A 23662-nucleotide genomic window follows, 5' to 3' on the forward strand; every position below is an offset into this window, starting at 1 on the left:
AAGAATCAGACTCTTTCTCTTCCTGTGTAGATCTTGTGTTATATTTTTGTTATTTCAGCTCAATGTTGATTCAAGAAGATTGAATCAAGTTTGAGGGGTTTGGTATGTGGATTGGATGAAATTGAGAGATTGAAAACATTTCAATTTATAAAATTCGAATCGAATCGTAGATGATGACTTGCAAATTGTTTTGATGCACGAGCGATCCTCTGATTTACAGGTGATGTTGACTGTTTAGTAGAAAAAAAAAATATCGACACATCAGAAAATGATGTTGCGTTCCTTCAGGCGAACAATGGATTTGATGAAAATTCAATTTTTGGATTATATAACTTCTGGTTTTTGGTTTCGTATTGTTCTTTAATAATTTTTTTGGTTTATGAATTCGTTGATAGTTTTTATTTCGAAAGAGTTTTTTTTCATATTGATTGTGTGCATCTATTTGGTTTCCCTAGGGAATACTTTGATTCTGTAAATAATTTGGTAGTAAAAAAAAAAACAAATTGTTTGGTGGAATATCTTGACTGGTTCTTCGACAATGATGTTATTAAGCTATTAGTGAATGCATTGTGTATCTAATTAGACGTCATTTCCGTTTTGAAAGCTACTAAAAAAGAGGATCATTTAAGAATATTGTCAATGACCTTTTAAGTACCTATTTGTAAAAAAAAAAAAACTCAATTTCCTTTGCGGTCTGGTTGCGGAGTGATTTCTAAATACATTGTTGTCTCATTTTCGGAGGGATATATCTTTGGACCCATGTTTCGGAATTAGTTTTGGTTTGAATGTATGAGTTGAGAACTGTCCTGTCCATTCACATTTGAAAATTACAAATTTTTTTTTTAATTTTCGAAAAAAATACAAATGCCGAAAAAAGTGCATTTTAAAAAAATTCCTCCGAATCCATTGAATGAGACATCAAAATAAAAGTCTTTTGAAGCCTTATTAGTAAATGAAAACTAAAGGTTCCTCTGAGGTCTGGTTGCTGAGTTATTTGTAATCGAAATTGTATACTTTTACCTCATTTTCGGAAGGACATATCTTTGAACCCAAGTCTCGGAATAAGTTTTGGTTTAAAGATATGAGTACATAAAGAACAAGCCTATCCATTTAAGTTTTAAAATTACAAAAAATTTTTTTTTAATGTGCGACAAAAAATACAAGGGTACCCCTTGTCGAAAAAAAGCATTTTAAAAAAGTTCCTCCAAATCCATTGAATGAGGTATCAGAAGAAATGTCTTTTTTAGCGCTATTAGAAAATGAAAACTAAAGGTTCCTCTAACGCCTTCTTGCTGAGTTGCAATCGAAATATGCATACTTTTTTATCATTTTCGGAAGGACCATATATCTTCCCACCTAAGTTTCTGAGTAACTTTTGTGTTAAGCATAAATTCATTTTTAAAAATTTTTTTTAATTTTTTTGACAAAAATCCTTGAAAAAAAGCATTAAAAAAAAATTCCTCGGCCTGGCACCAATCCTTGTTGATACGGAAGCTAGGGTCTGCTAGATTCCAATAAAACAACAAAAAAAAAGTCTATTAATTTATCACATATTTTATTTTCTTCTGTTTTTTCTTTTTATTTATTATACAATTTTAATTAAATGTTTTAATTTTTGTTTTTTTTCTGTTTTGTATAAGGTACATCTATAAATTAAATAATAATATTCTATTTTCTATTATATAATAAATTACTCTAAATTTTACATTCCTTTTGCATAAATTAATTTAAGTAAAATAATAATAATAATAATTTGTGTGTATATAGTTTGTTGCAATGTGGCAAGTTTGCGCTGGAGATATATTATAATTATGTTGTAGTTAGGAAATAAATTAATTTACATAAAATTTTTTATTTTTTCTTCTGTTTTTGTTTTCTTTTTACAATTATAATTAATTTTAATTTGTATTTTTTATAGAAAATATTTACATTTGAATTAATAATAAAAACAAATATAAAACAATAACAATTCATTTTTTTTTCTTTCATTATTACCAACATTTTTTTTTTTTATATAATTTAATGGTTTTTGAACCGAATTTTCTGATTTTAAATTACTGGGATCTGAAGTTTATTGATAAATTTAATAAAATAATAAATTAAAAAAATAATTAAAAAAAAAAAAATTGGTATTTTAATATTGTGCTTTAAGCTTAATTTTAGACAATAATTATTTTGTATTATTGCAGTTGTAATGTTATTTTCTTACTTCTTGCTAAGTAATATTGAAAAATGTCAAAAACAGTTAATATTAGTGACATATTGGTATTCTATTAAAGAAAAAGTTACAAAAAAAGAAGTTCAATTTAACACGACGACGTTTATACATTTTTTGTTAAGGTGCTTTGTACAAGAATATAGTATCTCAAAGTTTTTGAGAAGTTAAGTTAAGAATTAGAAAAAAAAGAAAAAATTTATATACAGGGTGTCCCAAAAGTAATGGATCAAACGAAATATGCTAATAGGGGATCTTAAGGGCTCTCAGAATTTGGTAACTTGTTCATCCCAAATCCTTACGGTTTTCGATTTAATGCAATTCTTGTGAAATTTCGAAAAACTCGACTTTGCAACAGTATTTTGCTTCCTGCTGCCATTATTGATTTTTGTTTTTTACAATTCTTTTACTAAAACATTGACAAATAAGTAGGAACAATTAATTAATCAAAATATTTTTTATTCCATACGCCATTTCGATGCAAATTAACTAACAGTTTCAAGTTTTATAAAAAATTAACTTTTAACTTTTATTTGAGAGCAACACCGCAAAAAAAATTTCTATGGTGTGAGAATGGTTTATTATTTTAAAAAGTTGCCCTGTTATTGTAGTTTTCAAAAATGTATAAAAGTTTCCAAAGTTGCAGTTAGATCGCAAAATATTACAATTTGAATTAAACAAAACAGGGTTTTTCAGAGCAAAAAACAACCAAAACAAACACATTTTCTCGAACTGTTATTTGTTTATTTTTCTTTGAACAAAAGCCTCTATTTTTGTTTGTATTTTTGCTTTGAAAAACCCTGTTTTGTTGAATTCAAATTGTAATATTTTGCGATCTAACTGCAACTTTGGAAACTTTTATACATTTTTGAAAACTACAATAACAGGGCAACTTTTTAAAATAATAAACCATTCTCACACCATAGAAATTTTTTTTGCGGTGTTGCTCTCAAATAAAAGTTAAAAGTTAATTTTTTATAAAACTTGAAACTGTTAGTTAATTTGCATCGAAATGGCGTATGGAATAAAAAATATTTTGATTAATTAATTGTTCCTACTTATTTGTCAATGTTTTAGTAAAAGAATTGTAAAAAACAAAAATCAATAATGGCAGCAGGAAGCAAAATACTGTTGCAAAGTCGAGTTTTTCGAAATTTCACAAGAATTGCATTAAATCGAAAACCGTAAGGATTTGGGATGAACAAGTTACCAAATTCTGAGAGCCCTTAAGATCCCCTATTAACATACTTAGTTTGATCCATTACTTTTGGGACACCCTGTATATTACTAATACTGGACCATTACTTAAAAATAAGTACATTTACATAATATATTTTTTTGTTTTTAACTTAATCGAGCATCGATTGTTCTTTTTTGCTGCTTTTGCGAATGATATAGGTATTGAATGGAATGTATGTGTTCTGGTTGTGTGAGATCATCTTTGAGACGCTGTCCTCACGGGCATATTTATATATGGTTATGTAAAAGAATTTATATACATAAGGTCCATAATTTTGACTAGGATACGACACGATACGAATTTTGAAGTCTCAATTGTGTGTAGATTATATTGGACGTCTTACACTTCACTTTGCATGCAATGCATTGAGGAATCTTGCGATAGCTCATCCATAGAGGATTCTGTAATTAAATAAAAAAGAATGGGCAAAAATTAGTAAAAATAGAAGTAGTTTTTTGTAAAAATAGTAATAAAAGAAGAAGATTTTTGGTAGTTGCAACTCTAGTTCAAAATGAAACAGTAGTAGAGTTATTATAGAACCGGTAGTAATGGAAAAAGTTGTTTGTTTTTTTACAATTTTTAACCGACTGGGTGAAATTTGTGTGGAGCTTAACAATTTTATTCTCCAGTGAAGTACGTAGGATTTTTTTGAAATATTGATTTTTTAAGAAATGGTATACGTTTGAAAAAATTCATTTATTCCAAAAACAAAATTCGGTGAAAAAAACATAAAATCGTTATATTTTAATATTTAAAAAAAATCCTACGTAATTCACTGGAGAATAGTATTGTTAAGCTCCACACAAAATTTCACCCAGTCGGTTAACAACTGTAGGAGTTAGTTGGTCGCACGCATCCTGAACTACGCCTCCATTTAAAAAATTTTATATCATTAAAAAATTTCACATTAGTCTATTCTGTTACCTATTGACATACTTAAACAAACTAAACAAACTACAAAAGAAAATAATGTTTCCCCTTTGTATAATACGCTGATGAAAATCAGTGGCGTAACTAGCCCTTTGGGGGCCCTGTATCCACATTTTCTTGGAGGCCCCCTTCATCTCCTAGACTTGGATACAGCCTTAAGCCTTAACAACATTGCATTGGTTCCGACTGTTTTGCAGAAATTAGAAGTAAGATAAATGTGGATCGATAAATGTGGATAGATAAATGTGGATAGATAAATGTCGCTAGATAAATGTCTCTAGATAAATGTCGATAGATAAATGTGGATTGATAAATGTGGATAGATAAATGTGGATGGATAAATGTGGATAGATAAATGTGGATCGATAAATGTGGATAGATAAATGTGGATAGATAAATGTGGATAGATAAATGTCGATAGATAAATGTCGATAGATAAATATGGATAGATAAATGTGGATAGATAAATGTGGATAGATAAATGTGGATAGATAAATGTGGATCGATAAATGTGGATAGATAAATGTGGATAGATAAATGTGGATAGATAAATGTGGATAGATAAATGTGGATAGATAAATGTGGATAGATAAATGTGGATAAATGTAGATTGATAAATGTGGATCGATATATGTGGATAGATAAATGTGGATAGATAAATAACGATAGATAAATGTGGATCGATAAATGTGGATAGATAAATGTGGATTGATAAATGTGGATAAATAAATGTGAATAAATGTGGATTGATAAATGTGGATCGATAAATGTGGATAGATAAATGTGGATAGATAAATGTGGATAGATAAATGTCGCTAGATAAATGTCGCTAGATAAATGTCGATAGATAGTGGTATAATCGGGTTTTTGGATTTTTTTCAAAATTCCGAGAAAATCCAGTTTAAAGTTCGGGTAAATTGTTTTTTTCGAAAAATTCCCGAACCTTGAACGCTCCTGGAAGCTAAACCGCTTGAGAGAAATTTTTGGCAGTGATGCCAAATGGTAGCTTGTGTCATGGGCTTACGCTTTGCACATTGTTAGATTTTTAAAAAGCTCATCTTCCATGTTAAACCGCCAAATCATGCCTATTTTTTCAGCATCGGGCTTAACTTTTTTTTTAACCTTTAAGTTCTCCAAGTTTGAGAACCCGTGGACCTACAGTGATGGGAGTTGTACCCAAATGTAGGTTAGAGTCCCCGTTACCTTTGGGTATCAAAAAAAATTTTTTACCCTTTTTCAAAATCCCGAGATATAGGCGTTGGAATGTGGATTGATAAATGTGGATCGATAAATGTGGATAGATAAATGTGGATAGATAAATGTGGATAGATAAACGTCGATAGATAAATGTGGATAGATAAATGTGGATAGATAAATGTGGATCGACAAATGTGGATAGATAAATGTGGATCGATAAATGTGGATAGATAAATGTGGATCGATAAATGTGGATAGATAAATGTCGATAGATAAATGTGGATAGATACATGTCGATAGATAAATATGGATAGATAAATGTCTCAAGATAAATGTGGATAGATAAATGTGGATCGATAAATGTGGATAGATAAATGTGGATAGATAAATGTGGATAGATAAATGTGGATCGATAAATGTGGATCGATAAATGTGGATAGATAAATGTGGATCGATAAATGTGGATAGATAAATGTCGATAGATAAATGTCGATAGATAAATGTGGATAGATAAATGTGGATATATAAATGTGGATAGATAAATGTCGATAGATAGTGGTATAATCGGATTTTTGGATTTTTTTCAAAATTCCGAGAAAATCCAGTTTAAAGTTCGGGTAAATTGTTTTTTTCGAAAAATTCCCGAACCTTTGAACGCTCCTGGAAGCTAAACCGCTTGAGAGAAATTTTTGGCAGTGATGCCAAATGGTAGCTTGTGTCATGGGCTTACGCTTTGCACATTGTTAGATTTTTAAAAAGCTCATCTTCCATGTTAAACCGACAAATCATGCCTATTTTTTCAGCATCGGGCTTAACTTTTTTTTTAACCTTTAAGTTCTCCCAGTTCGAGAACCCGTGGACCTACAGTGATGGAAGTTGTACCCAAATGTAGGTTAGAGTCCCCCTTACCTTTGGGTATCAAAAAAAATTTTTTACCCTTTTTCAAAATCCCGAGATATAGGCGTTGGAATGTGGATTGATAAATGTGGATCGATAAATGTGGATAGATAAATGTGGATAGATAAATGTGGATCGATAAATGTGGATAGATAAATGTGGATCGATAAATGTGGATAGATAAATGTGGATAGATAAATGTGGATCGATAAATGTGGATAGATAAATGTGGATAGATAAATGTGGATAGATAAATGTGGATAGATACATGTCGATAGATAAATATGGATAGATAAATGTCTCAAGATAAATTTGGATAGATATATGTCGATAGATAAATGTGGATAGATAAATGTGGATAGATAAATGTGGATCGATAAATGTGGATAGATAAATGTGGATAGATAAATGTGGATCGATAAATGTGGATCGATAAATGTGGATAGATAAATGTGGATCGATAAATGTGGATAGATAAATGTCGATAGATAAATGTGGATCGATAAATGTGGATAGATAAATGTGGATCGATAAATGTGGATAGATAAATGTCGATAGATAAATGTGGATCGACAAATGTGGATAGATTAATGTGGATAGATAAATTTGGATAGATAAATGTCTCAAGATAAATGTGGATTGATAAATGTGGATCGATAAATGTGGATAGATAAATGTGGATAGATAAATGTCGCTAGATAAATGTCTCTAGATAAATGTCGATAGATAAATGTGGATTGATAAATGTGGATAGATAAATGTGGATGGATAAATGTGGATAGATAAATGTGGATCGATAAATGTGGATAGATAAATGTGGATAGATAAATGTGGATAGATAAATGTCGATAGATAAATGTCGATAGATAAATATGGATAGATAAATGTGGATAGATAAATGTGGATAGATAAATGTGGATCGATAAATGTGGATAGATAAATGTGGATAGATAAATGTGGATAGATAAATGTGGATAGATAAATGTGGATAAATGTAGATTGATAAATGTGGATCGATATATATGGATAGATAAATGTGGATAGATAAATAACGATAGATAAATGTGGATCGATAAATGTGGATAGATAAATGTGGATCGATAAATGTCAATAGATAAATGTGGATAGATAAATGTGGATTGATAAATGTGGATAAATAAATGTGAATAAATGTGGATTGATAAATGTGGATCGATAAATGTGGATAGATAAATGTGGATAGATAAATGTGGATAGATAAATGTCGCTAGATAAATGTCGCTAGATAAATGTCGATAGATAGTGGTATAATCGGGTTTTTGGATTTTTTTCAAAATTCCGAGAAAATCCAGTTTAAAGTTCGGGTAAATTGTTTTTTTCGAAAAATTCCCGAACCTTGAACGCTCCTGGAAGCTAAACCGCTTGAGAGAAATTTTTGGCAGTGATGCCAAATGGTAGCTTGTGTCATGGGCTTACGCTTTGCACATTGTTAGATTTTTAAAAAGCTCATCTTCCATGTTAAACCGCCAAATCATGCCTATTTTTTCAGCATCGGGCTTAACTTTTTTTTTAACCTTTAAGTTCTCCAAGTTTGAGAACCCGTGGACCTACAGTGATGGGAGTTGTACCCAAATGTAGGTTAGAGTCCCCGTTACCTTTGGGTATGAAAAAAAATTTTTTACCCTTTTTCAAAATCCCGAGATATAGGCGTTGGAATGTGGATTGATAAATGTGGATCGATAAATGTGGATAGATAAATGTGGATAGATAAATGTGGATAGATAAACGTCGATAGATAAATGTGGATAGATAAATGTGGATAGATAAATGTGGATCGACAAATGTGGATAGATAAATGTGGATCGATAAATGTGGATAGATAAATGTGGATCGATAAATGTGGATAGATAAATGTCGATAGATAAATGTGGATAGATACATGTCGATAGATAAATATGGATAGATAAATGTCTCAAGATAAATGTGGATAGATAAATGTGGATCGATAAATGTGGATAGATAAATGTGGATAGATAAATGTGGATAGATAAATGTGGATCGATAAATGTGGATCGATAAATGTGGATAGATAAATGTGGATCGATAAATGTGGATAGATAAATGTCGATAGATAAATGTCGATAGATAAATGTGGATAGATAAATGTGGATAGATAAATGTGGATAGATAAATGTCGATAGATAGTGGTATAATCGGATTTTTGGATTTTTTTCAAAATTCCGAGAAAATCCAGTTTAAAGTTCGGGTAAATTGTTTTTTTCGAAAAATTCCCGAACCTTTGAACGCTCCTGGAAGCTAAACCGCTTGAGAGAAATTTTTGGCAGTGATGCCAAATGGTAGCTTGTGTCATGGGCTTACGCTTTGCACATTGTTAGATTTTTAAAAAGCTCATCTTCCATGTTAAACCGACAAATCATGCCTATTTTTTCAGCATCGGGCTTAACTTTTTTTTTAACCTTTAAGTTCTCCCAGTTTGAGAACCCGTGGACCTACAGTGATGAAAGTTGTACCCAAATGTAGGTTAGAGTCCCCCTTACCTTTGGGTATCAAAAAAAATTTTTTACCCTTTTTCAAAATCCCGAGATATAGGCGTTGGAATGTGGATTGATAAATGTGGATCGATAAATGTGGATAGATAAATGTGGATAGATAAATGTGGATCGATAAATGTGGATAGATAAATGTGGATCGATAAATGTGGATAGATAAATGTGGATAGATAAATGTGGATCGATAAATGTGGATAGATAAATGTGGATAGATAAATGTGGATAGATAAATGTGGATAGATACATGTCGATAGATAAATATGGATAGATAAATGTCTCAAGATAAATTTGGATAGATATATGTCGATAGATAAATGTGGATAGATAAATGTGGATAGATAAATGTGGATCGATAAATGTGGATAGATAAATGTGGATCGATAAATGTGGATCGATAAATGTGGATAGATAAATGTGGATCGATAAATGTGGATAGATAAATGTCGATAGATAAATGTGGATCGATAAATGTGGATAGATAAATGTGGATCGATAAATGTGGATAGATAAATGTCGATAGATAAATGTGGATCGACAAATGTGGATAGATTAATGTGGATAGATAAATGTCTCAAGATAAATTTGGATAGATAAATGTCTCAAGATAAATGTGGATTGATAAATGTGGATAGATAAATGTGGATTGATAAATGTGGATCGATAAATGTGGATAGATAAACGTCGATAGATAAATGTCGATAGATAAATGTGGATCGATAAATGTGGATAGATAAATGTGGATCGATAAATGTGGATAGATAAGTGTGGATAGATAAATGTGGATAGATACATGTCGATAGATAAATATGGATAGATAAATGTGGATCGATAAATGTGGATAGATAAATGTGGATCGATAAATGTGGATAGATAAATGTGGATTGATAAATGTGGATAGATAAATGTGGATATATAAATGTGGATCGATAAATGTGGATAGATAAATGTGGATAGATAAATTTGGATCGATAAATGTGGATAGATAAATGTGGATCGATAAATGTGAATAGATAAATGTCGATACATAAATGTGGATTGATAAATGTGGATAGATAAATGTGGATAGATAAATGTCGATAGATAAATGTGGATCGATAAATGTGGATAGATAAATGTCGATAGATAAATGTGGATCGACAAATGTGGATAGATAAATGTGGATAGATAAATGTCTCAAGATAAATGTGGATAGATAAATGTCGATAGATAAATGTGGATTGATAAATGTGGATAGATAAATGTGGATAGATACATGTCGATAGATAAATATGGATAGATAAATGTCTCAAGATAAATGTGGATAGATATATGTCGATAGATAAATGTGGATCGATAAATGTGGATAGATAAATGTGGATCGATAAATGTGGATCGATAAATGTGGATCGATAAATGTGGATAGATAAATGTGGATCGATAAATGTGGATCGACAAATGTGGATAGATTAATGTGGATAGATAAATGTCTCAAGATAAATTTGGATAGATAAATGTCTCAAGATAAATGTGGATTGATAAATGTGGATAGATAAATGTGGATTGATAAATGTGGATCGATAAATGTGGATAGATAAACGTCGATAGATAAATGTCGATAGATAAATGTGGATCGATAAATGTGGATAGATAAATGTGGATCGATAAATGTTGATAGATAAATGTGGATCGATAATTGTGGATAGATAAATGTGGATCGATAAATGTGGATAGATAAATGTCGATAGATAAATGTGGATCGACAAATGTGGATAGATAAATGTGTCAAGATAAATGTGGATAGATAAATGTCGATAGATAAATGTGGATTGATAAATGTGGATCGATAAATGTGGATCGATAAATGTGGATAGATAAATGTGGATAGATAAATGTGGATATATAAATGTGGATCGATAAATGTGGATAGATAAATGTGGATAGATAAATGTCTCAAGATAAATGTGGATAGATAAATGTCGATAGATAAATGTGGATTGATAAATGTGGATAGATAAATGTGGATAGATACATGTCGATAGATAAATATGGATAGATAAATGTCTCAAGATAAATGTGGATAGATATATGTCGATAGATAAATGTGGATCGATAAATGTGGATAGATAAATGTGGATCGATAAATGTGGATCGATAAATGTGGATAGATAAATGTCGATAGATAAATGTGGATCGATAAATGTGGATAGATAAATGTGGATCGATAAATGTGGATAGATAAACGTCGATAGATAAATGTGGATCGACAAATGTGGATAGATAAATGTGGATAGATAAATGTCTCAAGATAAATGTGGATAGATAAATGTCGATAGATAAATGTGGATTGATAAATGTGGATAGATAAATGTGGATAGATACATGTCGATAGATAAATATGGATAGATAAATGTCTCAAGATAAATGTGGATAGATATATGTCGATAGATAAATGTCTCAAGATAAATGTGGATTGATAAATGTGGATAGATAAATGTGGATTGATAAATGTGGATCGATAAATGTGGATAGATAAACGTCGATAGATAAATGTCGATAGATAAATGTGGATCGATAAATGTGGATAGATAAATGTGGATCGATAAATGTTGTTAGATAAATGTGGATCGATAATTGTGGATAGATAAATGTGGATCGATAAATGTGGATAGATAAATGTCGATAGATAAATGTGGATCGACAAATGTGGATAGATAAATGTGGATAGATAAATGTGTCAAGATAAATGTGGATAGATAAATGTCGATAGATAAATGTGGATTGATAAATGTGGATCGATAAATGTGGATCGATAAATGTGGATAGATAAATGTGGATAGATAAATGTGGATATATAAATGTGGATCGATAAATGTGGATAGATAAATGTGGATAGATAAATGTCTCAAGATAAATGTGGATAGATAAATGTCGATAGATAAATGTGGATTGATAAATGTGGATAGATAAATGTGGATAGATACATGTCGATAGATAAATATGGATAGATAAATGTGGATAGATATATGTCGATAGATAAATGTGGATCGATAAATGTGGATAGATAAATGTGGATCGATAAATGTGGATCGATAAATGTGGATAGATAAATGTCGATAGATAAATGTGGATCGATAAATGTGGATAGATAAATGTGGATCGATAAATGTGGATAGATAAACGTCGATAGATAAATGTGGATCGACAAATGTGGATAGATAAATGTGGATAGATAAATGTCTCAAGATAAATGTGGATAGATAAATGTCGATAGATAAATGTGGATTGATAAATGTGGATAGATAAATGTGGATAGATACATGTCGATAGATAAATATGGATAGATAAATGTCTCAAGATAAATGTGGATAGATATATGTCGATAGATAAATGTGGATAGATAAATGTGGATAGATAAATGTGGATCGATAAATGTGGATAGATAAATGTGGATAGATAAATGTGGATAGATAAATGTGGATCGATAAATGTGGATAGATAAATGTGGATCGATAAATGTGGATAGATAAATGTCGATAGATAAATGTGGATCGATAAATGTCGCTAGATAAATGTCGCTAGATAAATGTCTCTAGATAAATGTCTTGAGAGAAATGTCTCAAGAGAAATGTCTCAAGAGAAATGTCTCAAGAGAAATGTCTCAAGAGAAATGTCTCAAGAGAAATGTCTCAAGAGAAATGTCTCAAGAGAAATGTCTCAAGAGAAATTTCTCATGATCATTTATCTCGAGAGAAATGTCTGGAGAGAAATGTCTCGAAAGAAGTGTTTCGGGAGAAATGTCTCGAGAGAAATGTCTCGAGAGAAATGTCTCATGATAAATGTCTCGAGAGACATGTCCCAAGAGTCACACTTACCGGTGCCAGGAGCTGACTGTCGATGTTATTTCGTTGACGACCGCAGCCAAACTGAATATTGTGAGTGGTGTGTGGCCCTATTTATAGCAAAATATGATCCTCCCGCAGAAATGTTTAATTCTATTTCCTTTTTTGTTTAGTAGTAGGTACACTCCGCCCCTGGGTGTGGTGTTTTAAGTTTTTTTTTTTTTTTCTTGATAGACAAAGTCGGATTGGTAGGGTTTTCAGAGCCATCCTTTGCTAGTTTTGTGTGGCATGATTCTGGAGGGTGAACCCTCCAAAACTTTTTTATTTATATTTTTTTATTTATTAGCCTACTTCCGATACGATAATCAGAAATAGGCTAAAATTGATTTGGGGTAATTTGACCCCCCAATACCCCTCCTCTATTATAATCAAGTTCTATTTGAGGTTTATAGATTTATGTGAATTTTTTTATAAACGTCTTGTGCTCTGGTCTCTTGGGGGCCCCTATAATTCGGGGGCCCTGTTACATTGATACAGCTGATACAGCAGCAGCTACGCCTCTGATGAAAATGGTGAAACGATTTCGTGTCTACAAATTGTTATTACCCCTTAAGTTATTTGAATGAAGTGTTTTTGAAAAACTGGTCTCCAAACTCAAAATTTTGAAAAAAAAAAAAATGGGTATAACTATAAATATTGTAGCAATCATTTTCTTAATAGAATACATATTATTTTTCAAACTTTGTTGGACATTATTTATTTTAGGAAATAGACCTTTAACAATTAATAAAGCCGGTTGAATAGAGAAAAAAATTAAATTAGTAAATAAATTTAAGAAAAATTTCATGAAATTTATTTTCAAGTATTATTTTTATAAATTCGATTTTTGTCATTGAACAAACAATAAATATGTCCAAGCAATTCAATAGAAAAATATACATTATAAAAATTAAAAAAAGAAATGTTAAGTAACTTTCGTTCTAGTTTTATTTTCAAAATTCTGAGTTTGCAGACATTTTTTTCAAAAAACCACTTTGTTTTGAATTAAGAGACTAGAATAATTCATTAGCTTTTTAAAAATGTGTGTACACAATATTTTATTTTATTGTGTGAGGTTAAGTTGGTCATACAAATCCTAATAATATGCACCTCTGATTATTGTAGTGCAGCCCGCGCATTACATTTCATGTTAAAAAAATCAATTAAAAAAATAATTTTTCATACATCATTCTTATTGATTTTCATGTTTTAGTATCACAAAAATTAAAAAGAATAGATGAAAAAGGTTTGCTAGACTTAGAAAACGAACCAAAACCAGCAAAAGTAGTAGAAGTTGAAGAATAAAGATAAGTAGAAATAGTAGTACAAGTATGAAGATTATTAACTTACCGTGGGCGGGGTAGAGCGAAGACTTGTTCGCATTTAACTGCATCGGATTCTGACCATTGTTCTGAAACGAATACGTAAGCTGTAGATTGATATGTCGAGCAAATGAATTTCCCTCTGGTTCACGCACTATAAATAAATATTAATAAATACAATACAAGCGTGTAACCAATTTAATACCAAAAAAAAAAAAAAGAATAATGAGGGATTATTATTTTTTTTTAAATTTTAATTTTTACTTAGAACTTTTAACTAATTTTTTTTAATAAAACTTATAAAGCAGGTAACTACTACAATTACTTACTTTTATTCTTACCAGCATGAATATGTTTTTTCTGTCTTGCTCTTGAATTTTGAAACCAAACTTGTGTCACTCGTTTACTTAGTCCCGTCACCGACGCTATCCTTTCTAAATCCTGACCATCGGGATTGCTATCGATTTGAAAATTTGCCTGTAGAACTTGTAACTGTTCTTCGGTAAATGTTGTTCGAACTCGTTTCGTTTTGCTTTTGTGATAACCATCACCATCGCAACCATCTAAAAACGAAAGAAAAAGTGAAGAAAATGTCAGATTTTATTTTTCTGAATTGTATCTAATTAAATGTCCCGTACTGTAGGTACACAACAATTTTTGCAAATATCAGCAATTGTTATATCACATTTAAACACTTGATTAAACAATATCTAAAAAAAAAAAAAAAAAACTTACCATCGCTAGACGTTGTTCCGCCCTCTACAGTCTCCAGATAGTGTGCTTTGCATAACACTCGGTCTTCCATCAAGGCAAACTGCTCTCCAGTCGACAACTGTCGTCCGCATGAATCGCACGCGAAACAAGCCAAGTGAAATACCAAATCTCTAGCTCGACGCACCCAATCCGACGCCGAAATGCCTCGACAACATTTTGAACATTTCGCTCCGAAATTTCTATAAAAAAAAAAATAAATAAATCAAAAACAAAAAAAATTAGTTAAAAATTGTCAAAAAATGAAAGCATTAAATCTTTTATTTTCTATTATTCCGCACTTAAGTGATTTTATAGACCAAATAAAGCTTTGAAAAACTAGACAATAAATTATTTCCAAACGACTTTATTACTTTTTCGACTTATTTTGTTTGGGAATCACTTCAACACGAACTCATTAAGCTAACCACCACAAAACCGTAAAACCCAAAGAAAAAAAGAGATCTTAAAGATACAAGTTCTGTGAATGAGTTTCAATTTCTCGGTCAAAGGCACTTAAGAAAATAATAACAATGAGTCTATACATACAAGATACCGTCACCGTCAATATGGATATCATTTCCGATCAATGTGACACTAAAAACAAAAATTATTGCATCGTAAAAACAAAATCCGAAAAACAAATATTTTTCCTTTGGGATTTCTTTTGAGTTTTTTTTCGGATTTTTTTTTTGTTGTTGTTTTTGAGAGGAGAGAGGTGCATCTAGTATCATCTCACTTCCCTCTTTTGGATAAGAAAGCAACTTGTTGGTTTTGAAAAAAAAAAAGAAAATGAAAAAATATAAAAAAAAAATGGTTCTCAACCAGTCAAGCAGCAAAGTTGGCTGCAATAGCAGCTATAGAGCCTGCCAGGTGAAGTGCAAGTGTATGTAACCATAACACAGGTGTCATAGATCCATTGACAACAACAACAACTGGAAGGGTTGAATACAAAAAAGAAAAAAAGCGACGACACTGCTTTTAAAAGGCTGCAACGTAGATGAACCCATAGAAAAACATCTTGAGAGTTTGTTCCACCTTTTTTTTTCAGCGATGTTATAGCATTTTTTTTTTCAAGTTAGCAAGATACACAAATTTTTCGAACCGTTGAAACTTGGGGGTATTGGTAACAGTTAATAGAAGCATGTATCATTAATTAATAAGAGCATGAATTGGGACACATACATACAATTGAACCAGAATAAATACATTTTGTTTCACAGGCGAATTTATTAATTCGGTATTGTCCGTGACCTTACAACTTTAAAGATTGTCCCACAGGCAAAGTCATAGACTCAAAAAACTTGTGAGGAAATTTCCTCATATTCGCTTTTTTTTCGTGTTTAATGATTTTTATGTTTCTGGGTGTCGTTTATTTTAAAATGTTTTACTGATTTTTAAGAATTTTATTTTAATGGAACAATTGATATTAAACGTTCAAACTTTGTTTAAAACTTTTCCTATTAGTAGGTTTCAAAATTCATTATCGATCAGTTTTTAGACGTTTTTTTTTCTTTGGTATCATATTATGTATTTGGGCCAAAATACTATTTAGTGCCTAAAAAAATATCCTTTCTTTTGAATTTCATTTTTCTTGAAGGAAAATTACAAATTAGTAGAAACGCTATATTTTGTTATAAAATTAACATTATTTGAAACCCAAATTTGGATCGAATTGTTTACAAATCACGGTAACATTGTAGTTTATCTTGGTAACGCAGTGATATTTAAACTTTTAAAGCTGATTTTTTGTTGTAAACTATTAAGAATATTTAATTGAAATTAATTTTTCAGTGATTTAACTTCATAGGAGACTTACGTTGTTCCTAAAGTTTCAAATAGGAATATCAGAGAGCTTAATTATATGATTTTACAAATAATATTGAAATTAGCAGTAAAGTAACGCAGTTGTTTGTTTAAACTGTCATAAATATACAAATATCATTCAAAACATATCGGTGCAAATGTTATTTTATAATAGATTAAAGTATAACCATTCTATGTCAACTAAAATATATGAAAATATATTGATAAAAATGTCCATATTTTTTTTTCAAAATTCACTGTCCAAAGGGACAATTTTTTTTTATTTTGGCCCATTTACAAAAATTATTTAGTAGGATTTGTTTTTGTCTCATTACAGAAGACCAAATTGTTCTTTTAAAAAAGATACTTGACATTTCACAAAAAAATCAGTTAAATTCGCATACATTAACTTCAGTTATAGCGACATCCGCTTATAACAACGAAAAATTCTGAAAAACATTCGAATGTTTTTCATTTTTTGTTGATAAAAAATAATATCCAACGTTTTTATTTAAATATGTAGCTATTCCTTTTTTGTGAAAAAAATGCAAGAAATTTTAAGAAAATAAATTGGTCCTCCATAATCAGAAGAAAAATATGCCTTTCAAGAACACATTTTTTTAATAAAATGATACAAGCAAAGAATTTATTTGTACTCTGAAGTAATTATGGCTACCAATTCATCATTTTTGCTTTTTGGCTGCAAAAAACGACTATATTAAGCAAAAGTATCGACAAATGTACCTACAAAATTTTGTTTACAAGTACAAAAAGTTACTCATACACCATAGTGACCCTCAAAATAATTTCAATTCCAAACAAATAACAATTTTTGTTTTTAGTATCACTGACCTTATAATGACAAAATTATACAGTAGCCTTGGATGGCCAACATCTACGTACTCAAAGATGTTATGAAAATAGTAAGGGAAGTGGGGGCTAGACCGCCTATGAAGGCAAGACAGTTTTCGTACTATGTTGAAAAAAAGTAAAATTGGCAGCACTTGCAATATAAAATAGGTGATATGACTGGGGCAAGACAGCCCATTGGCGAAATTGGAAGCTCTGGTAGCTTAAACAAAGTGAAAAAGGAGGTTCACCGTCAAGTCTTCCAAAAAGCAAGACGTTTTTTTGTTTGATGTTTTTTCAAAACGTATTATCTTTTGTTCAGTATTTTTTTTTATTTTTTTTATAATAATGAGAGTTTCTGCAAAAAACATTAAAATTAATGAATTAAAACTTTATTCTATTTAAAAGATGTTTTTATTTGTTTTTAAGACAGTCAAACACTAAGTGTGCGGTCTTGCCCCACTTCCCCTACAACAGTTTGCCTAATGAAATAAATCCTTTTTTATTTAAAGTACCTAATATAAACTACCTTTTATAAAGAGTACCTAATAAAAATAATAAAATAAAAAATTAAGTAACAAACTATATACTTTAACCAAATGTTTTTAGGATTCGTCATAAAAAATATTGGTTCAATGCTGGTGGGTAATTGAACTTTGTTTTTTAATTGAAAATTTTTCAACTAATTTATTAATTTCCAGAGTACACTTATTCATAAAAATATGGTAAAATTAAAATTGCGCAAAAGCGTATGTAAAATACATACACAAACTTATGGTTTATTAAAGTTTTGATGAAGCCGCACGGCCGACAGATGAAACAAAACCCGCTTACAATATTTTGAAAATTGATTTCAAAACTTCAAAATGTCAATAATGAAGGCGCCGCCGATCTTTGTTACAATAATCAACCAAATAAAACCATGTAACTGATGAAATACAAACAAATAGCAAGTTCGATTTTAAGCGTGTTATAGGTACTGTAATCACGTGTCTAATGACATCTGGTTTTTGATGTTCTACTTATAACTTGTATATCTGTGTTTGGATAGGTATCTTGTTTGAGACTTTTAGGAGTCAAACAGAACATAATGTGTCATATTTTCGTGCTGAAACTTTTTCGTAAAATTAAAAAAAAAAGTAGGTAGTTGATCTATGGTATTTAATAGATTTGTGAAAAAAATGCAAATCAAATAAAACCGCAACAAATCACACCCTTATCTTGTCAATTATAGCTTCCACCAAAGATATTCAAGATAACAAAACTGTGAGAAAGTTATTTTCAAAGATAAACTCTAATCCTGACAAATACAATTATTCTCACTCTTATTTGTATTGACATATTTCTGGCGTGTAACTATTTCGTCAATTACCATTCCCACGCAAATTATAGTACAACTTCCTTCCATTAACCACACATGATTAAATCGCAACATAGTCCCAAAGTTATATATGTATCTACTTGATACAAAAAAAAGAAAGAAGAATTAAGTCGTCTTTTCTTCAAAAGGACACAAAATCAATGATTCTGTTGAATAAACATTACTTCCATTTGAGTTGTCCCGCTTGCAACCACGCACGTGGCAGTAATCCCTAATTATTTCCCACTCAGCAAGGGGCATCATCGTCATCACCATCACAATGGAACCACACAGACACAAATCCAAGGAAATCCTTGAAATTATTTACTCTGATCAAGATAATTGCAAAAGAATTGAATTAACATTTGTTGAAAGGATATAACTCTAACACCACTGTGTGCGAACGTGTGGACGCAGTAGTGTGGTGATGCTTTGGCTTGATGATACAACAGTAGATTGCCCACGAGATGATGCTATATAATCTTTAAATGTATCTCTGTTTTTTTTTTTTTTTTTTTTTTTAAAGATTTACATTATACTCACTTTCCATAGTCTGTTTTGCAATACACTTGTCTTTCGCGAATGAAACAAGATTGCTGTCGATCCAGAGGCGATAGGCAGACACAACATCGTAAGCAGGACCCATGCCAGGAGCATCCGCCAACCTCGAGAAAATATCTATCCGAGATTGGCTCTCCACACGCTGCGCACGATCGCAGCTCAGTCTGTAAAGAGAATGGCAATTTATTAGTTGAAATGTTGTTATATTAAATTGAGCGAGAAATGTTTTTGAGATGAATAAAATATCATAACAATTTTTATATTACACTCCTGCTCAAATTTAACGCACATCATATTTATTTTACAAAAAAGTCCTACTATTACTTTATCTCACAGTATCGTGGTTATTTTCTCAAATAAGACAGGAGTTAGCTTAAATTGAAGGTATGGAATAAAATGTTTGTGGGGAAGATTTGGAGAGGTATGCTGAAGTCTATCTGTCAACCCGCGAACCTTTTAGAGATGAGTCATAAATTTTCATGGAGTAAACTCTGCCTCACAACACCTACGGAGTTAGTGAGATCTCCTAGACCTAATTTAAGTACCCAAAGATACTTGGCTGATATTCTCGAACAGCATGCGGTTCCAATCACCCCTAGATTTGGTCCACAAATCAGTCTGATGCACGATAATGCATGCTAGAGTGGTTTGAGAATATCTTCATGATTAAAATGTGCCACCTTTGAATTGACCACACAGATATCCGGATGTAAATTCAATAGAACATGCCTAGGAAATGTTGAAAAAAATGCATTTGCGGCCGAAATCCACCTCCAAGCATTCTTGATTAACAGAAAACTGCAGTGAAAGAAAAGTTACAACAAAACCTTCAAAACTTAATTCGTGGAATGAATAGACGACTCCAAATTACCATATGCGCTAGAGGAGACAATGCCAAGTATTGAAAAAAATTATTGGAAAGAACTGTCACGCGTTTCCATTTTTTTAAATTTTTTTTCTTAAAAAACAAAAATTATTTTAATATCATTTTTCAGACCTTGAATTGCTAAATTTGGTTTATCTTTTTTTTGGTTTATAATACTGTTGCAATTTAGCATTTTTCTGACTTGCTAAACAATAAGCAAACACAAAAAAATACAACAAATAATTTTAAAGCCATTTCAAACAAGATGCAGGGGTATAACTAAAGAAAAAAAAAGTGTGCGTTAATTTTGAGCAGGAGTTTATAAACTATTAGATATGGCAGGTTTCCCCAGGTACGGAAGCTGACAGAATAGATAAGATTTGAATATTTATTTGTTTGGAAGAAATGTGATAATAGAAATATTGACAAAATGAAGGCATACTCGGATAATGCCACCACCAGTTGGAGTAATTTTTGGAGAGTTTCTTAAAGCTGGGTCCACACTAGGTTGATCACGTTCAACATAATTTCCAAATCAACATACTGAAAAGTTAAACATTTCCAAATTATTTTAACTGATCAATTGACCATGTTTGGAAAGTTTTAACTGTTCATTATGTCTATTTGGAACGCATGTTGAACGTGTTGATCAACCTAGTGTGGACCCAGCTTAATAGTCTAAGAGCTGATAGCAGATTTTTGCGGTAGAGGAAGCCAATTCATATCAAATACTTATCAATATTGCAAAAAGGTTAGTAAAAAGACTTTAAAAATACTATAACCAGATGGTTACATTTAAATCTTTTGGCATGCCAACATTCATTAAAACCTGCATTGTTTTTGCACTTTTGCTCAAAAAGGTCGCCGCGCCAATGCATGCAAGCAGACTTTTTTTTGTATCGGTGGAAATGCAATATTTACTTATTTGGACTGCTGTAGAAATGACTGCTGTAGTACTGACCAACTTTTTGAAGGTCGTTTCCCGGCATTCCATCATAAATAAAATGCACATACCTACTTGCTCTTATGATAAAAATAGCTCTTATATTAAAACATTCTATGAAAAAAATTAGGGAAAATTATACATAATTTCATTTTTACAAAGCATTTGATCAAAATACAAAGTATTTTATGAAAAGAAATAAAAAAAAAAATCAAAAATCGTTAGATCCGTTTTTTTTTTAAATAGTTTTTTTATAATTAAAAAAAAATTATATTTTATAAAAAAAAATTGTTATCTCATCTTGAAGAAATAATTAGCTCATTAACACTTCAAAACGAAATTTCGAAATATTTTCCGTTTTCAAAATTTGATGTTCCAAAAAAATAATATTAAAAAAAAAAAACAAAATTGTATTTTTTTTTAAATCTTCTAAAATTTTAATACGACAATTACTTAAAGGCTTTTGCATAAAAAATTTCGTTTAAATCGGGTTAGTCATGTACGAGATATTCAGAAAACAAAAAAAAAGAAATCGTTCTATGACAGGTACCGTTAATCATAGTTCAAAAAATATATTTCTTATTTCAAAAGTTTGGTCTTATTTTCTTTTCTTATACCTACCTAATGAAAATTACACACAAAAAGTTTAATCAAAATAGTTAGAATCGATTTTGAAAAAAAAAATCACTTTTCTGTTTCCGTTATATGGCAGGTACATTTCGTTATTTTTGTTCTGTTTTTTTTTTTTTTTTGAGAGATGTAAATAATAACTTTTCGATTAAAAAAGAGGCGTTTACAATTTTGTTCATTTTTTATAAGAAGAAAAACAATTCTTATAGACACCGCTACAAATAATGACCTCAAAAACATTAAAAATATGTTGTTTTTTTTTGCATTTTATAGCAGTAATATTTCAAAAACGGAGGCTTACTCAAAGAATATATCTTAAATCGGATTCGAGTCCATTACCCAGATAGCAAAAATTTTGTTGACCAGTGTATTTATTAAATCGTTAAAAGAAACTCAAATGAAATTTCATTTTTCAAAACACCAAAATAAGTGCTCACTGCAGACATTTCTCAAAAACACACATAAATCCAAAATATTCGTGATAATTTTTTACAAATTATTTCTCCTCCAAAACGAAGTAAACAAATTAAATCTTTGACATAAAACAAAAATCATTTTTAATGGTTAAGCCAGCCAATAAGCATGTTGGTTTTAATTACGACGAAACTCTTTTCACACTGACGAAGAGACGGTAATAATCTTCGAATTTACACCTACGCTAACTGACTGATATGTGTTTTTTTTTTTTCTTATATTGAACTTCATCGTGAATAGTTATGATCTGTTTTTGGTAAGCTGGCCATTAGCCAGTTTATAATCATCAGTTTAATTGACTTATTAACATATCTTTGACTGGGAAGATATATATTTTTTTCAAGTGGGAGTTATTATTATTCGATATGGTCTAAAAGTGTTAGTTATAGCAATAGTCAAGCTGCTTTATTCTTTGTTGTTGCTATTATAGTCACAGTTAAAAAAGGGAACCGTTTTTTTATTATTAATTTTATTTTCATTTTGTTAGAAATGTGGCGCCTTCTTTCTTTCAAAAAAACTTCTATAAAAAAGTTCACAATGAGGTTATTATTTTAAATTCGATATGCAGACATTGAGTTAATGGTTACTGGAACTACGTTTTTTTTATTGATAGAAAAGTTTATTTAATAAAATTCTATGAATAATAAATTAAACATAATGTACCGCATTAAAAGACTATATTTGCGTTAGAAATTAGAATACGATTTTTATTAGTCGGCGCTACATTTAGTTTTATGTTCAATTTCCAATTTTATTTAATGAGATAACAAGAAAATTAAAAACTGAATAAAATAAAGTAAAAACTGGAGAAATCTTTTGTTTTAACAGAAAATGGTAGAAAAATTGATCAACTACCTCGTTTCAGCAAACGGCTCTAAAATTCACCATCTTAATAGACGCTTTTAGAACCCAAATACTCGTTACTGGTTCGTTAAGAGATTTCTTCTATAACTTTGATTCTAACAAAAAAAAATTCTGTAAACTCATTGTCATAAAATATTTTAACTAAGTACCATATCATAAATATTAAACTTTACAACTTACTCATGATCAGAATCCTTTATTAGATCTTAATATTGGTCATTTTAAGTATAAACTTATGTTCCAGTCAATTATTTTATTAAACACTTTTTTGCGTTGTAATTTTTGAATTTATATAAAAATACTTAAGTTTTCATTTACCTTGTTTTGTTAAAATTTATGAGTGACATTTACAT

The 23662-nt window shown here is 30.4% G+C and overlaps 1 protein-coding gene across 4 annotated transcripts in view; it reads right to left on the reverse strand.

Annotated features, from left to right (window-relative positions):
• Positions 1 to 3679: 3679 nt before the first annotated feature.
• LOC129909941 (LIM/homeobox protein Awh) overlaps positions 3680 to 23662 on the reverse strand; it is a 53059-nt gene continuing 33076 nt past the window's right edge. The window contains exons 2-6 of one of the 4 annotated variants that reach the window (XM_055987119.1): positions 19516 to 19697; positions 14943 to 15160; positions 14549 to 14770; positions 14236 to 14296; positions 3680 to 3856 (exon numbers count right to left, since the gene is read on the reverse strand). In XM_055987119.1, the coding sequence (XP_055843094.1) occupies positions 3841 to 3856; positions 14236 to 14296; positions 14549 to 14770; positions 14943 to 15160; positions 19516 to 19697 (699 nt within the window). In that variant the 3' untranslated portion in view covers positions 3680 to 3840. Of the gene's footprint in view, positions 3857 to 14235; positions 14362 to 14536; positions 14771 to 14942; positions 15161 to 19515; positions 19698 to 23662 lie in introns of all 4 variants that reach the window. The other 3 variants (XM_055987118.1, XM_055987117.1, XM_055987116.1) reach the window with 3 other exon arrangements.

This window comes from Episyrphus balteatus, chromosome 2, assembly GCF_945859705.1.
Source record: "Episyrphus balteatus chromosome 2, idEpiBalt1.1, whole genome shotgun sequence".
NCBI classification, from domain to species: domain Eukaryota; kingdom Metazoa; phylum Arthropoda; class Insecta; order Diptera; family Syrphidae; genus Episyrphus; species Episyrphus balteatus.